General features: G+C 38.6%; 1 protein-coding gene across 1 annotated transcript in view; it reads right to left on the bottom strand.

Moving 5' to 3' along the window:
- The window catches only part of brinp1 (bone morphogenetic protein/retinoic acid inducible neural-specific 1), a 112,672-nt gene that overhangs the window by 81,549 nt on the left and 17,215 nt on the right, over positions 1–13,908 (bottom strand). Inside the window, exon 2 of the mRNA XM_085165276.1 lies at positions 6–273. Within this exon, the coding sequence (XP_085021402.1) occupies positions 6–223 (218 nt within the window). The 5' untranslated portion in view covers positions 224–273. The remainder of the gene's footprint in view (positions 1–5; positions 274–13,908) is intronic.

The raw sequence follows: 13,908 nt of genomic DNA, 5'->3' as shown, positions 1-13,908 counted from the left end.
CTCACCTATAAATTTTATATCTAGTCGTAAATCCTTGGCGGAATCTTTCCACAAAGGACAGATAACTCCGAGAGTGGTGGAAAGGTCCGCGGTCAGAGATGAGCCAGTCATATTGCTTGGTGACATGTTGTTCAGTGGCCAACGGATCCTGGCGGGAAGACTGAACTGTTATATGGTCCCATATAAACAGGAAGCAGATGACCTCAATAAACCTCCAGTTCATGCTTTTTTTTAAGCCGCTCTCTGTTCATTCTCGCTCCATTATGTGGAGACCTGATGGGAGAGAAGAGCAGAGGGAAGAGGGGGAAGGAGATGCAGAGAAAGAGAGTTGTTACATGACAAAGTCTATTTTAGCGGTACAAGAAGATGTCATAGAGTTAGGTTAATTGTCTTGTACGGAACAAATAAGACAGTGCCCTTGTCATTGTCACTTCACTGTGACATGGTGTATATTTATTTTCTGCTCTTTCTTAGCTTTGCGCCCCCTTTATGTCTGGATTTTTTTTTCTTTGTTCTTAGGAAAACATGCACATTCTGCCTCTTCATACATAGACTGTTTTTTGGTTTTGGTTTTTATTAACACTTTCTCCAGTTATGTAATAGCTGTCATTATAATTTCTGACAGGGTTAGAGGCAACTTTATGACTTGTTATGACACTCATCCACTAACGTGCAAGATCAACATCTCCCTTTGACCAATGGTGGCAGCTATTACCAGAAGAAACTTTCAGTTAGACCACTGCTTTTGTCATCACACAAATCTTATTATTACATATAATGTTGTTCTGTAAATATGTCACAAACAATACACAATAAAAGCAAAAGAATCAATAGGAAAAGTTCATCTAAAAGCACCAGCCAGAAACCTGCCTCTCATTGGGAAGCATATACATAACACATGCATGCTATAGCATTACTAACCCAGTTTAATACTTAAATACTGTTAAATTAAAAGTGGGGGAAAAAAATTTGGACATTAAAAATTATTCATTTTCTCCTTGTGCTTTTGAATGAAAATATCTATTTGACACTGAAATTATGCCTTGCGGTTTCCGATAAGAAAAAAAAAAAGATTTTCATCAGTAATTGCATTTAAGAACTCTGGCCCCTGGCCGTGGAGCAACAGTGTGCTATTAAGTGCTACTCTATGCAAAAATTTCCCCTCCCTTCATGGTTTATTACACAATAACACATCATAAAAGAGCAGGGAAAATTTAATGGGCCTAATCTTTTCCAGTTAAATACATGATGAACTGTTTGATTGCCAAAGTTAAACTAATCATAGTATACGGATGGGGAGGGTTTTTTCTTTTTTTAAATTATTATTATTATATTTCTTTTTCTTCTTTCAAGTTGTGGCTCAAATTAGCATGTCAGTTAAATTAATTCTATATTTTTTATTATTTAAACAATGTTTCATCTCCTTGCAAAAATACTTGGCAGAATCAGAGATCATTTGAATATCAACTGATATAACTAGCAATAATCACACTGCCATATTTGAAGTATAAGCTGATTGTAATGAAATTTCAACTTTCCTCCAATAACACTTTATTCCCGTTTTAATAGCAGTCATGTTTTATGTTAATTACGTTAGACTAATTTGAGCTTGGCTGTCAGAATGAAACAATATAATGAGACAGAGAGAGGAAATACTGACCAGGGATTAATACTTTTGTGATTGTGCTAAAATGGGCAGTGAGCATTTTTGTAATGCCATGTCAAAAGAAAATGTGAGAATTTTCAATTTCATATATAAATTAAATTCTTTTAAACGGTTTATAGGAGTGCTGTCTGCATACAGCAGTCTACTTTATAATTAATAACAATTCTTTAATGAGTTATGAGTTATATTGTTATCTGAGACCTAAATGCACATCCAGCACGACAGGCCAATAAATAATGGAAATGACAAATCAAAGTTTCTCCATTTTTAATTGCACAACTAATGTAGAGACAAATGCTGCTCGCATGATGCATTTTCATGGAAGTTTGTGCGTAGCTCTTTGTGCACATTACTATGGTTGGAGAGTGCATTGCTTCCTTCACAATTGTGTTTGCTTTTGAGTTATTCATATACATAAAATCAGTGGATATTTTTCCTATAAAGTAGCTAGTATAGTGGTTTTCAGATAAAGGCTGACCTGCTGTGACGGCTCTGTGCATAATGCTCATGGACGTTTTAAAGTTTTAATTTATTACTAATTAATTAATTCGAATTAATTATATATTCTGGTCATGAATGAATCAAAATGCAACTAAATTGAAAATTGGTAGAAAGTAATATTATTATTATGTAGTTAATAGGAATATTCTATACTGTTTGGCATGTGTATTTTCTGTATACTGTATATACATATAACATTTCATACATGTGTATGTATATGTTACATACACCAAACACAGCAAGCATAATTTGGCAAGTTGGGGATTTGTGAAGAATCACAGGATCGCTGTACAGTAAAAATATACATCTTCTTCATGTACAGAATTCACCTTAGATGTCCTTATATGGCTATTTATTATATTAATGACTAACTGGTTGTCTTTCTCACTATTACTTACTGAACACTTGATTTAGTTACTTTGTGCTCTTAGCAGTTGCACTACCATAAAAACCATGTCTACAGCTGACCCAGTACTCTGTCATTTCCACCACCTGGAGCATTAGTCTGAAACCTCTTAGTGAGCGCATTTACATTCATATGGCCACCTCAGTAAATCCTCAGTAAGGTTTATTCATACGTAGATAGCTGTCTCTCTTGTACTGCCAAAAAAAATTATCTCACGACAGATTTTTTTTTCCTGCTGGCTTTGTGAGTTTCCCATCTGAACATTTTCACACTCTGTACTAAAATGTATTACCTGATAAAACTGAGTCTCGACCGAGCACGAGTAAGTGGTTATACTAAATGCTGAGTAACTATGTGTAGGTCAATTTATATTAAATTTCTTATGATGCTTTTTATTAGTAGTACTGTGTTAAAATAATAGTTTACGCCTTGACTGTGTGAAGCCTTTAAAATGTGAGGACCGCGCCTTCATGAATCAGTGCTCATTGGTGAAAAGCAATGTCCACATGGGGCAAGGTGATGGACTTGTGGTATTTGAGGGGCTGAGCCATGTGGTGCAGTGAACCAGCTGCACAGCTGGAAATGTGATGGGATTAGGAATCAGATACACTCTTTTTTGAAGGTTTAAAAGTCTTTCAGTTTATATGTGAAAGCTATAGAGAGCTTTTGCCACACAAACATTTCTCCCATGAACACGCTTATCCTCACGTGCATGAAATGCTGATTCACAAGGAGCAAATCAAAGTAAATAAGCCACTAAGGACGGTGATGTTAAATTAGCTTGGGAGGAGATAACATACTTGGTTAATCACTATTACCCAGGTCCTAAGAGAACTGTTCAGTGTAGGAAACCGATGAATGTCATCACAAGGAGAGCCAAATAATTTGGAAGAGAACCACAGGGAGGGTTTAACAACTGGATGGGGTGTCAACCATCCAGTCCCTCATTGACACAGAGATACTGGATGCATTTGCATGCACTAAATTCTGTGAGGGAATATGAGGATTTTGAGAACAAATATCAGAGATAGCCTTAAGGCAAGAAAATACAAATGGCACGTTGTCATACATCACAGAGGTCTAGCTCTAATAACTTACTTTTAGGATTATGTTAGACTGTATTTAAACATTACCCACAAGAGAAAATAAAACATCATGGCCTCACTGATGATTTTTTTCAAACATCTCATAACGATTCTCCATGTTTTGATAGATAGATAGATAGATAGATAGATAGATAGATAGATAGATAGATAGATAGATAGATAGATAGATAGATAGATAGATAGATAGATAGATAGATAGATAGATAGATAGATAGATAGATAGATTGATTTTTCCAGTCGGGCTACCAAAATCTAACTCAGCCCTGCCCGTCGGGCTATCGTAGGAAGGAAAATATATGTCTGCATGCTTGCTTTGCATTCTTTCGCCAATGTAGCTGAGTAATTATGTCATTGGCATCGATGAGCCACTGTCAATATGTGACATATTGAAATCGCGTTTGAATTTGCGCTTGCTTTTTGCTTTCACTTTCATTTTGCAATCGCGCGAACGGTGTGTAGAGAGCAGCAGCACTGATTGGTGAGTGACGATTAATTGCGCACCAATTCCTCTGACATCGTCTTATCACTCATTAGCTTACTATTCAAACGCGACAAGTGCAATCTCTCGCAGCAAGCTTAAACATGTGAGAGGTTGAGTGCGCAAAGAATCGCTGACCATTATGTAAGTACGTGTGTAAAAGCAGCAGGATTTACGCTGGTATTTTAGTTCTGCTCAGCCAAATAAGACAGGTCAGGGTGAAGAAGGGACAGCCAAAGAAAAGCCTACCGCAAAACGGAAAGGTTATAACAAATCAGACTATGAGGCAAAAAGAAAGCGCAGCTTTTTTGGTTTCATGGACAAAAGAATTTCTGTGGCTGGAATATGGCAAGCTAAATAACATGATGTTCTGCCAGGTGTGTTGTGAGTTTCATTTGATTTCTGAGTTGACAAGCGCCTTTGTTACTGGGACCAGTAATTTTAAGAAAGAACCCATGAGAAATGCATTATTGCCCAGTCTGCAGTATCTTTCCCAGAACAAACAGCAATTGCAAAAAAATAAACATACTAAAAATAAACCAAGCACAACAAGAATTCCTGAAAAATCTGTTTAGAACAGCGTACTATGTTGCAAAGAGTGAACTACCATTGGCAAAATTTAGCAGTCTGTGCAAACTTCAAAAAGCAAATGGCCTAGATCTTGGTTCCACTTGCCTCTTACCCGTGACTTCAGTGGAAATTTCAGATTCAGGATCTGACACAGACTGATTCATGTTCTACACAGTTCTTACAAGTTCATAGAAATTTCTGTTCAATTTGAACCAAGTATTTGAGTTGATGATTGTAATTTTTATACAGTTGTTGTGATTTGTATTTGTATTTTTTTGATTAACTTTTGTTTCCGTTACAATATTATACTTTAATGTATAATATTGTAAACGAAACAAAACATAAAAAAAGCTTTCTTTTTTATTCGGGCTACTTAAATTTATTTTGGGCTACCAAAATCTGAAGAATGCCTGCCCAAAGGGCTACCAGAGATTTTGAAACTTTGCGAGCCTTGATAGCAGACAAAAACAATGCAGACAGAACTACAGATTGTTAGTAGATTTCCAGCATCCTTGTGAAAACACCAAAAAATCTGAGTACATAGTATGCATCTGCACAACCATGGTGTTGCTCCTTCAATCCTGTTGATTGTTCAAATCGAATCCCAAACACTAGTAGTTCTGAATTATTCCAGCCTCCTCACCTGTGCTTTTTACGGGCTTGGTCACAATTCTTTTCCCCCTAAAATCAGCCATCATTTCCTCTCTCTTGTTATATTTAGGAGCAGACAATCATACTCTCTGAGTCAGCACTTTAAAATTGTTAAAGAACTTCAGCAGATTGGGAAGTTATAATAGAAATCTGAGATGTACAAAGAAATAGAACCAAGGACTGAGCAGTCCCAGTGGCACTCCTGTGTTACTAACCACCACGTCAAGCTGGCACTTCCCCTGCCACACAATCTGAGACCTGTCCAACAGACAGTCAGCAGTCTACAAGATAGTAGATTGCTGACCCCTATCTTGCGTAACCTCTGACTCAGTGGAAATAAAGGCACTGAAAGAAAAAAAAAATCGGTGCCATCGTTATCACTGATGTTAGAGACACCATGTTGCTGCATGTGACAGGCAAACCGGAGATGGTCTTTAGCATGTGGTCCAAGGTACGACAATTTTAGTCTCTTTGATACTTAAATTACATTTGACTTTAGGGCAACTTGATGCAGGATACCAGATATCTATGCAGCACATAAGTTTAGGACACTGGGACTGATAGAATAAGGGCCTGTAGCCGTGTGCCTGAGGAGGTGTTAATACAGAACCTGAGCTGGGTCTTCTTGCACTACTGCATGGGAAGACCCAGCTCAGGGTCCTGTGCCCTTGTAAAACAGACTCAGCTCACTGATTCAGTCCAGATTGCATTGCTGCCGCCAACACTCACAAAAAGAAAGCCATATGAAAACTGTTAAATGGCAGAGGTCACCCCAACTGTCCCATGTCACTTTGATTATATATGTATGTATTTCTTTGTTAAGAACCTGGGCCTCACATGCTCAATACACATGCAACTCTATTCCTGTACCAAGGGTCACAATTTGCAGGGCTGGCCAAGTCAATCAATTTTAATCCATGAATGGGAGCAAATTACATTTGTTCTCATGTCAAGAGTGCTTGTAACTGATGAAAAGATGTGTGTACCAGCAATGCACAACAACACACTATCCTTGATAATGCATTTATGCAAAGGTAGAGCATGAGATCAAAACAAATGGCAATCTAAAATCATACTCACATTTGCTTGGTCATCTGCACAAATATATGTAGGGTTTGTTTTCACTTTCTGTTATATTAAATATATGCATATATAGATAATTTGACGTATTTATTTTTGGGGTGGATTAACAGAACTGAGAGGGGAAGAGACAGCGAGTGGATCACGTTTACCCTTGAATAGCAGGGTAAAAAGGGGAGGATGTCTGCTTCAGGAAATCACAAGACAGGACAAGGGAGGCTTGTTTTCTCCATCCTCTTTTTAAACAGCCTTATTCATACTGCAACTCCTCCTCCATTCTGCTTCTTTCAAGGGGATTCAATCCCCATTCTGGTCCCGTCACTAGCTTTGCCAATCAATTCCTCTCTCCCTAGTGTGGGGCCCTAAGTGTCTCTCTTTATTCTATAAAGTTCATAAGAATGGGGAGGCTTGTTCTGCTTATTTGTATTCTAAATCCCAGGGAGGCAAGAGATCAGGATAGAAAGAAGCCTACTGCAGGGACAGGTAGACTCACTGGAATTAGAACAGATAGTGTATTCTGTATTTTTACACTGTCCATTGTTCATATGTGACATCTTGTCACCAGTATGTAATATTTATTTTCTACATTTTCAGTCAAAGGAATTGTATGGATATTAGCAGATGGGATTCTCTCTGAACTCTTATCAGCACAGCTGCCTCAGAGTGAATTTATTCCCAGTGATACAGGTATAATGCGCGTAGTGAAGCAAAACCTTTGACGCGAGGTTATGGATGGCTGGCAGCCTATGAATTTTTATACTCCTCTGGGTTATTTTACCATAGTTCATATTAATATGACCTCAATGGGACCAAAGGCTATGCAGGATTCATGCTGGGGAATGACAGAATGAGGAGTGAGAGAGCAGAGTTGCATCTATATGCCAAACCACTGTCGTCTGAATTTGGAGAATTATTATTGCAGAGCTCACAGTCATGTCTGGAAAGGCGTGGCAATGGTCTGCCACTTGCAATTGCTGGGAATCAACAGAGGAATGGGAGGAGCAGCCGTGGCTAACTTCATTTGTACTGGATTCTTCCTCCCACCCAATCTCTCGCCTTGGTCCTTCCGTTTCTTTAAAAAGGACTGCAGTGGCACCCTGACCTTCAGAAAACATGGCTGAGCAAGCAACACTCTGTTTGATAATTAAATTCTCTGGTTGGTCAGCAACCAATCAGCTCAGCTCAGGGATCAATGGCTGATTTTAAAGAGCAAACTAATTCACTAATGGTCAGAGTTATTCCAATTTACCTGGCTGCTGAATTATTGTGTCCACATCTATTCTGGGAGGGGAACGATCAATGCAAACAGGGGAGAGGAGTAGCAGAGGAGAGCATCCGTCATGTGATGTAGTGCACAGAGTGTGCATCGAGGTTGATTTGATGACTGCCCAGCTGAACAGAAGCTATGCGGGGGCAGTTTATGAGATGTTTCTAAACAGGGAATGTCTCTGTCATAAAGCAAGCTAATTAATAAGGTTTCAGTTTAAGTGTGAGCGCGAAGACCACGGATGGTCTTAGACACTGGGGTGTGTGATTGGGGTGTCAAATAAATTAAGCAAGCTGGCAAACCACAGGGCACAGAAATTTAGCATGAAATAAAAATGGAATTCATTTACATCCTGGGGGATTTCTGAGCAATGGAAATAAAAATATTGTGACAGTTGAATCATTTTTTTTTGCTCTGAGTTTTTTTTTCCTTCACTCATATTAATACCTTACCTTTCTATTAACATTGCGAATGGGAGTGCTAACATGATTATCAACAGAGTATGTCTCTTAAATAGCACTATTAGGCAAAAAGGAGCATAGCATTACTGATTTACTTCCATGTTCATCTCATTCCAGGAAAACGTGTTTTAAGCTGATAGGGAAAAACAGCAGGATTCTACCTCTTTAGCCAGAATCACAGTCGTTCACCAAAGAAAATTAGATGGTACAACATGCGAGCCATTTGTCACCACATCCACCACCGATGTTGCTGGCTACTGTGGCTGCATTACAGATGAAGATTGATCATTTGTCAACTTGCAAATTGGCTTTCAAGTGCTTTCTCTAATTACTCTGTGGTTTTATTGATGAGAAACCACTAACTGCTTTCCTTCGATTTACCTCGCTGGGCACAGTCGTTGTTTTGAATATGTCGTCTCTCACCTTCCAATAAGCCTTTAAAGGGGAAAATAAAAAAGGGCGCAATCCTCCAAGCGTAACAGAATTTGTATGCTACTTCTTGTTCAAAAGTTCGACTGAAGGGATATGAGAATGAAGGCAAAAATGCCAGAATTAATTTCAGTCCCCGAGCTGGTCATACTCAAAATGCACCCAGAGGAGCCCCTGACATGAATCAGAGCCTGAACAGGAGTTGCTGGGAGGATGTAAATGACACTGTTCGCACTGCAGACCTTCCGTGCTCATGCATGTAAATGTCAAGTGATGTTATCCACTGTATGGTTTCCAGTGACTAGCCCTAAAAGGTCTAGACCAAAGCAATGGACGAGCAGGGAGGAAAAAAATAAATCTCTTAGAAGGCTGTTTATCTGAGATCAGCTGATATAAGCTGCTCTAAGATAAGAGTGATGTAAATCTACCTAACCTGCTATCGTGCTTTACTGTTTTTTCACGTATGCACACATTTGTTTTACTCAAAAATCTGAAACAATTTAATTTATGCATTTGTTTGAAGAGAACGACCGTAAACTCTCACCGAATTAAACAGCTGATCCTCCTTCGTTGTTTCTCCGTCCTGTGACTGATTTGTCATAATTGCCAGTGACTGTAACATTATTTTTTTTCCCAAATCACACTATGAGGGTAGGGTGCGAAGAAGTGTTGTTGCGAGGCAACTGTGAGACTGCAATTGGATCGCAGAACTGCATTTTATTTTAGAAAGACATATGTGAGGAAGTATCATCTTATCAAGGTGAGAGCATGATTTCCTCATCCCATTTCAATATGTGTGCTACAGGACTCTGGCAGGAAAAGTAATGTTTTCTATATACTTTATCACTGTGCTCCTTATCAGCTCTAGCAAAAGATTAAGCTCAGACAGAATGATGTGTTTCACTCTTAGTCCCGCCACCCCACCTTAACCTCCTAAAACTGTCTTTTTCTACTTACAGATGTCCATATATCAAGTTTGCAACAAAAAAAAAGAAAGAGAAGAAAATGTTTTGCCAGCATAGTTCTAAGAGTTAATGCTGTTTCACCTTTTCACAGCAACATTCCCCTTTTATACTTTTTTTTTTATGGGGAGCTTCTTCTGAGAGAAATACATAACAGCTGCTGTCTTCTCAAGAGAATGGACCACTGGCATTATGTGGAGAGAGGTTTACTCCAGCTGCAGTGGGTTATTTTTGTTTGCTCTTGCAATCCCCATTTGCTCCCTGCACTCTGATGCAATGCCATCTCTGAATTTATTGACCTCATTTTCTTTCCATTTTGATGTCGACTTCCTAATTCAGTATTCGACAAATTGTAAATCACGAGACTTTGGCAAGAGTTCCCTCTCTGACCGGCAGCCTTGCTCTTCAGCAGCAGAAGGAATGGGACATTTAGGCGACGGTCACCGGTCCTATTGTTTCTAATTCAAATCCATATATTTGTGTCAGGGAAGGGGGGGAAAGGAGGAGGAAACACAGACTGTGTTCCATAAATCAGCAAAATCTGCAGAGACGTAGAGCAGATGGTGAAATTTTATTTTTAAAAAAAAGTTATCCCATCTCAATTCATTGCAGACTAAGCACTGCAAAGCTAAACTGTTCCATATTATGCATGGCTTGGGTCAGTACTATTATCAACATTCTAAAGATATTTTTGCTCGGTGCCAAGCTTGTTCTCCCACACAGTTAGAACGAGCCTACCCACTGCTGAGTGAACTGTATTAATCTATCAACATACATAATATATGGCTTTTGTTGGATTCTAGCCTCCAGATGAACTGGACAGATTTACCGTTTGACCCAGGGAGTATGTATAGTCACTGTCCTAAAGTAGGGGCGCTCAAGTGAAGAAACGGACTTGAAATATTTGATATAACTGCAGAACATTTCCATTTGCAGATGTGAATATCATGAAGCAATAAACAGAAAGGGAACATCACTGGTACGAATGGGGTTAAAAGGATATACAGCTTCTGTATTTATAACGGTTCAGTTTTGCTCCGCTTCAACCTGTGCTGATACTTGTTGTCACATTATGTGTTTGGGGAATTTGCGGGGGGGGTACAAAAATGAAAGAAAGAAAGGAGTGCTTTGGGAAATGCTCTATCACATACACACACTCAGTCATGCAGTGTATACAGCAGATCCCCATGCACAAAGGCATCCCGAGCAGACATTTTCAGGACTGATATGACTAAAAGGATAGTGGAATTTTGCTGAGAAAAGCAATTTTCTTTCCGCACCATACTTCGTCTGCTCTTCTTGGGAGGTTATCGTTTGCAAAAATGTGCCCTTGATACGGGTTAGTGCAGCCAAAATGTACCTATTCCCCATGTTAAGTTTGAAAATAGAGTGCTCTTGACCTCTTGCCTTTGAAATTCTTCCACTGTCACTATATTCCGCTCGTAAGCTGTCCTCTTTTTATGCCGTAGCTCAGAGGCTTTCGCTACAAGGTTAGCGTTTTATTTTTCCCATCCTCCTTTGCTTCTTTGACCTCCTTCCTTTCCAAGACAGAAGCAAACTTTGTCACAAGCCTTGTAAAATGCATGGCTTTATACACCAATTCAAGTCAGCTGTTGTTATATGCACCTCAGTGCATGATTGCCAATAACAGCATTTCCTTTTGCTGCTGAATAATTAACAGGCCTCTTTTGCCAAAATTGCGGTATGAGCCTCAGAAGAACAGGAGTAAATTCCTGAGGTCTTTTTCAAATGTTTACATTAAGTAAACACAGGAAGTGCTTCTTCACGATTTAATATTTAATGAGTTGGTTTAGATATAGGTAATCCTTTCCCTATAGGGTATAAAGGATTTAACTCTGCTAATAATAATTAAATCAAGGCTACAGAAATTGAAAAGTCAGCCTTCTCTTTAGCGATGGTTGAAATTACAGGTTTTTATATAAATGCATCAAAAATGTTTTCATAGAGATCAAAATCTAAAAATAGACGGATTGACACATAAAATATATTTGCATATATAGAAGAAAGGAGAAGGAAGGTCAGCTGACACAAATGAGGCACTGGTAAATGTAGATGATGCTCTCATTCAAGTAATAAAATTATAAAATGTGCTCTACCTTTTCCACAGATAAGTAGGTTTTACATTCATACAGTAGGTTTTTCTAAAACATTCCAATAACACCATAAAATAGGCTAGTTGGAATGTCAATGATGTTTTCTGCTGACAATCTTATACCCAGTTAGGGCAGGGAAATATGGCCAAAAATATTTATCACGATATATATTTGAAAATTTGAGGTAACAATATAACCGACGATATAATTGAAGCAAGACAAAATACAACTCCACAACTTTGATGTTTTTTTTTGCACTAATAATGTATTTTCACTTAAACAAGCAGGTTTTTTATGTGCATTAAAGCCATGTAAAGATGTAACAGTGCAAATGCAAATTCCTTGCTGACAGTTTAACCAAAAGGCATTTCCAATGGAAACTGGCCGACATATCCTCAGTATAACCGTGTGTAATATCCACAAAACTTAAAAAGAGGTTATACACACACATACGCTAATATTATGTTGAAGCACAACTGACTACGATAGCCATAATGCTCCGACAATCGAGTGGTGTGGCTTCGTAGCTTAGCAAAGTCCTACTAAAACGTTTTTTGACAAATTTTTGAGCGCCGTGTACCACATAAAATTGGTTCGGTAATAACGACGGCCTGCTAGCATGCTCTACCAAAAAATGTGCTTTGGTGTGTATCTGACGGACAAAAGCTAAACTAGTTCCACACCACTGAAGTTGCACCATTTTTACAACCCAGTTCTGGTTCATCTGTTTCATTCAACGATTCGCTTTCACCCTTCTCATTCTCCGTCGCTGCCATGCTTTTTCTGCCATGTGCGTATGAAAACAAAGGCCCTGCGCATGCACGTTTTAAACATATTTTATTGCAATATTTCATTTTCTTATCATTGACTAACATTATACCGGTATTACCGTGAACGGTATGATATGGCCCAGCCCTATACCCAGTCATTTATTTTTACAGTTAAAAAGACATAACTGCATATGTTTCTACATCTATGACATCAGCTACAGAGAAAACATTTTGCTTTATTGAAAAATGCTTTGCTTTTTTAAAAACATGCCTAAGTGAATTCCACAGTAGCAGAAAAATGGTCTGCAATTAAAAAAAAGCTTATTTTTCTTGCAACCCTCTTTTTCGATTGAGCGCTTTTTGTGTTTGTGTTTTTGCAGTGTGTGTGTGTGTGTGTGTGTGTGTGTGGTATAAGGGTCTGGTATAACTTATGACTGGAGAAGCAAGCTTGTTTTGGTAAAGTGGAAAAGAGGACATGGTAGTCACTCGGAAGGAATGACCTCATAGTTGAACGTGTTAATCAAGAGAACACTGATTAGTGATTAGCTCCCATGTGGGTAAGAGAGAAGGAGTGAATTTTAGGCTTGCTTGATTGGATGATGAACTAAGAGGAGTTTGCCTCTTGAATTTTAAACTGATAGGATAATGGAGGGAGGTGGAAAAGAACGGATGTCAGCTGAGAGGTGTGGCTTAGAAGGAGTACTAATGAATGAAAGAGTAGCCTAGAGGTGAAAGAATTAAAAATGAAGTAGTCTCCTTTATTAAACTTTTGCTAAGCTCAATTACAGTGATGAAAGACTTCCCTGCTGAACCATCTGAACCAAAGAACGGGGGGAAGCATCAAAGTAAAAGCACATTTTGTGAAATCTCACCTAATCCCAATTATACATTGACAGGTCACAATCCACTTTTCTTTCAAATGTGATTTGTTTTCAAGAGTTACATTCAGATTAGTGTAGTCAGATTCCAGTCCAGGAAAAACTACAACGATTGCACTTTTATTGCTCGCAAGTGTGACTTGAATGTGCCATGTTGCCTCTTCCATGCCCTACATTGTTGTCTTGTTGGTGTGCTGAGAGCACAAAAAGCACCAGAGAGGATACTGCACAGGCAAGCTTCACCTGGACTGGCCTCTCCATCATTAAAATTAACTACATCAGCTCCATCAGCAACACACCACTGAGCTGTTTGGGGATGGTATGCATTTTTCTGCTTTTTGATAATAAGTAGGTACAAAAAAGTGCTTTTTTTGCCCCCTAAGACTCAACCTTTTTTTTGTGGCACACACACTGTACAGAGTGTATAGTAATTTTGTAGTTGAGTGAGCAGTGATACAAAATAAAAACGGGATCAATGAAACACACACTGGTTCATGACAAAGCATAGACAAACACCTACATGGATCATCTGATGCATGATGAAGTAACACAAATTTGAAGTTCCCATA

Source organism: Neolamprologus multifasciatus, chromosome 7, assembly GCF_963576455.1.
Source record: "Neolamprologus multifasciatus chromosome 7, fNeoMul1.2, whole genome shotgun sequence".
In the NCBI taxonomy this organism is placed as follows: domain Eukaryota; kingdom Metazoa; phylum Chordata; class Actinopteri; order Cichliformes; family Cichlidae; genus Neolamprologus; species Neolamprologus multifasciatus.
This window is presented reverse-complemented; position numbering and strand designations above follow the sequence as displayed.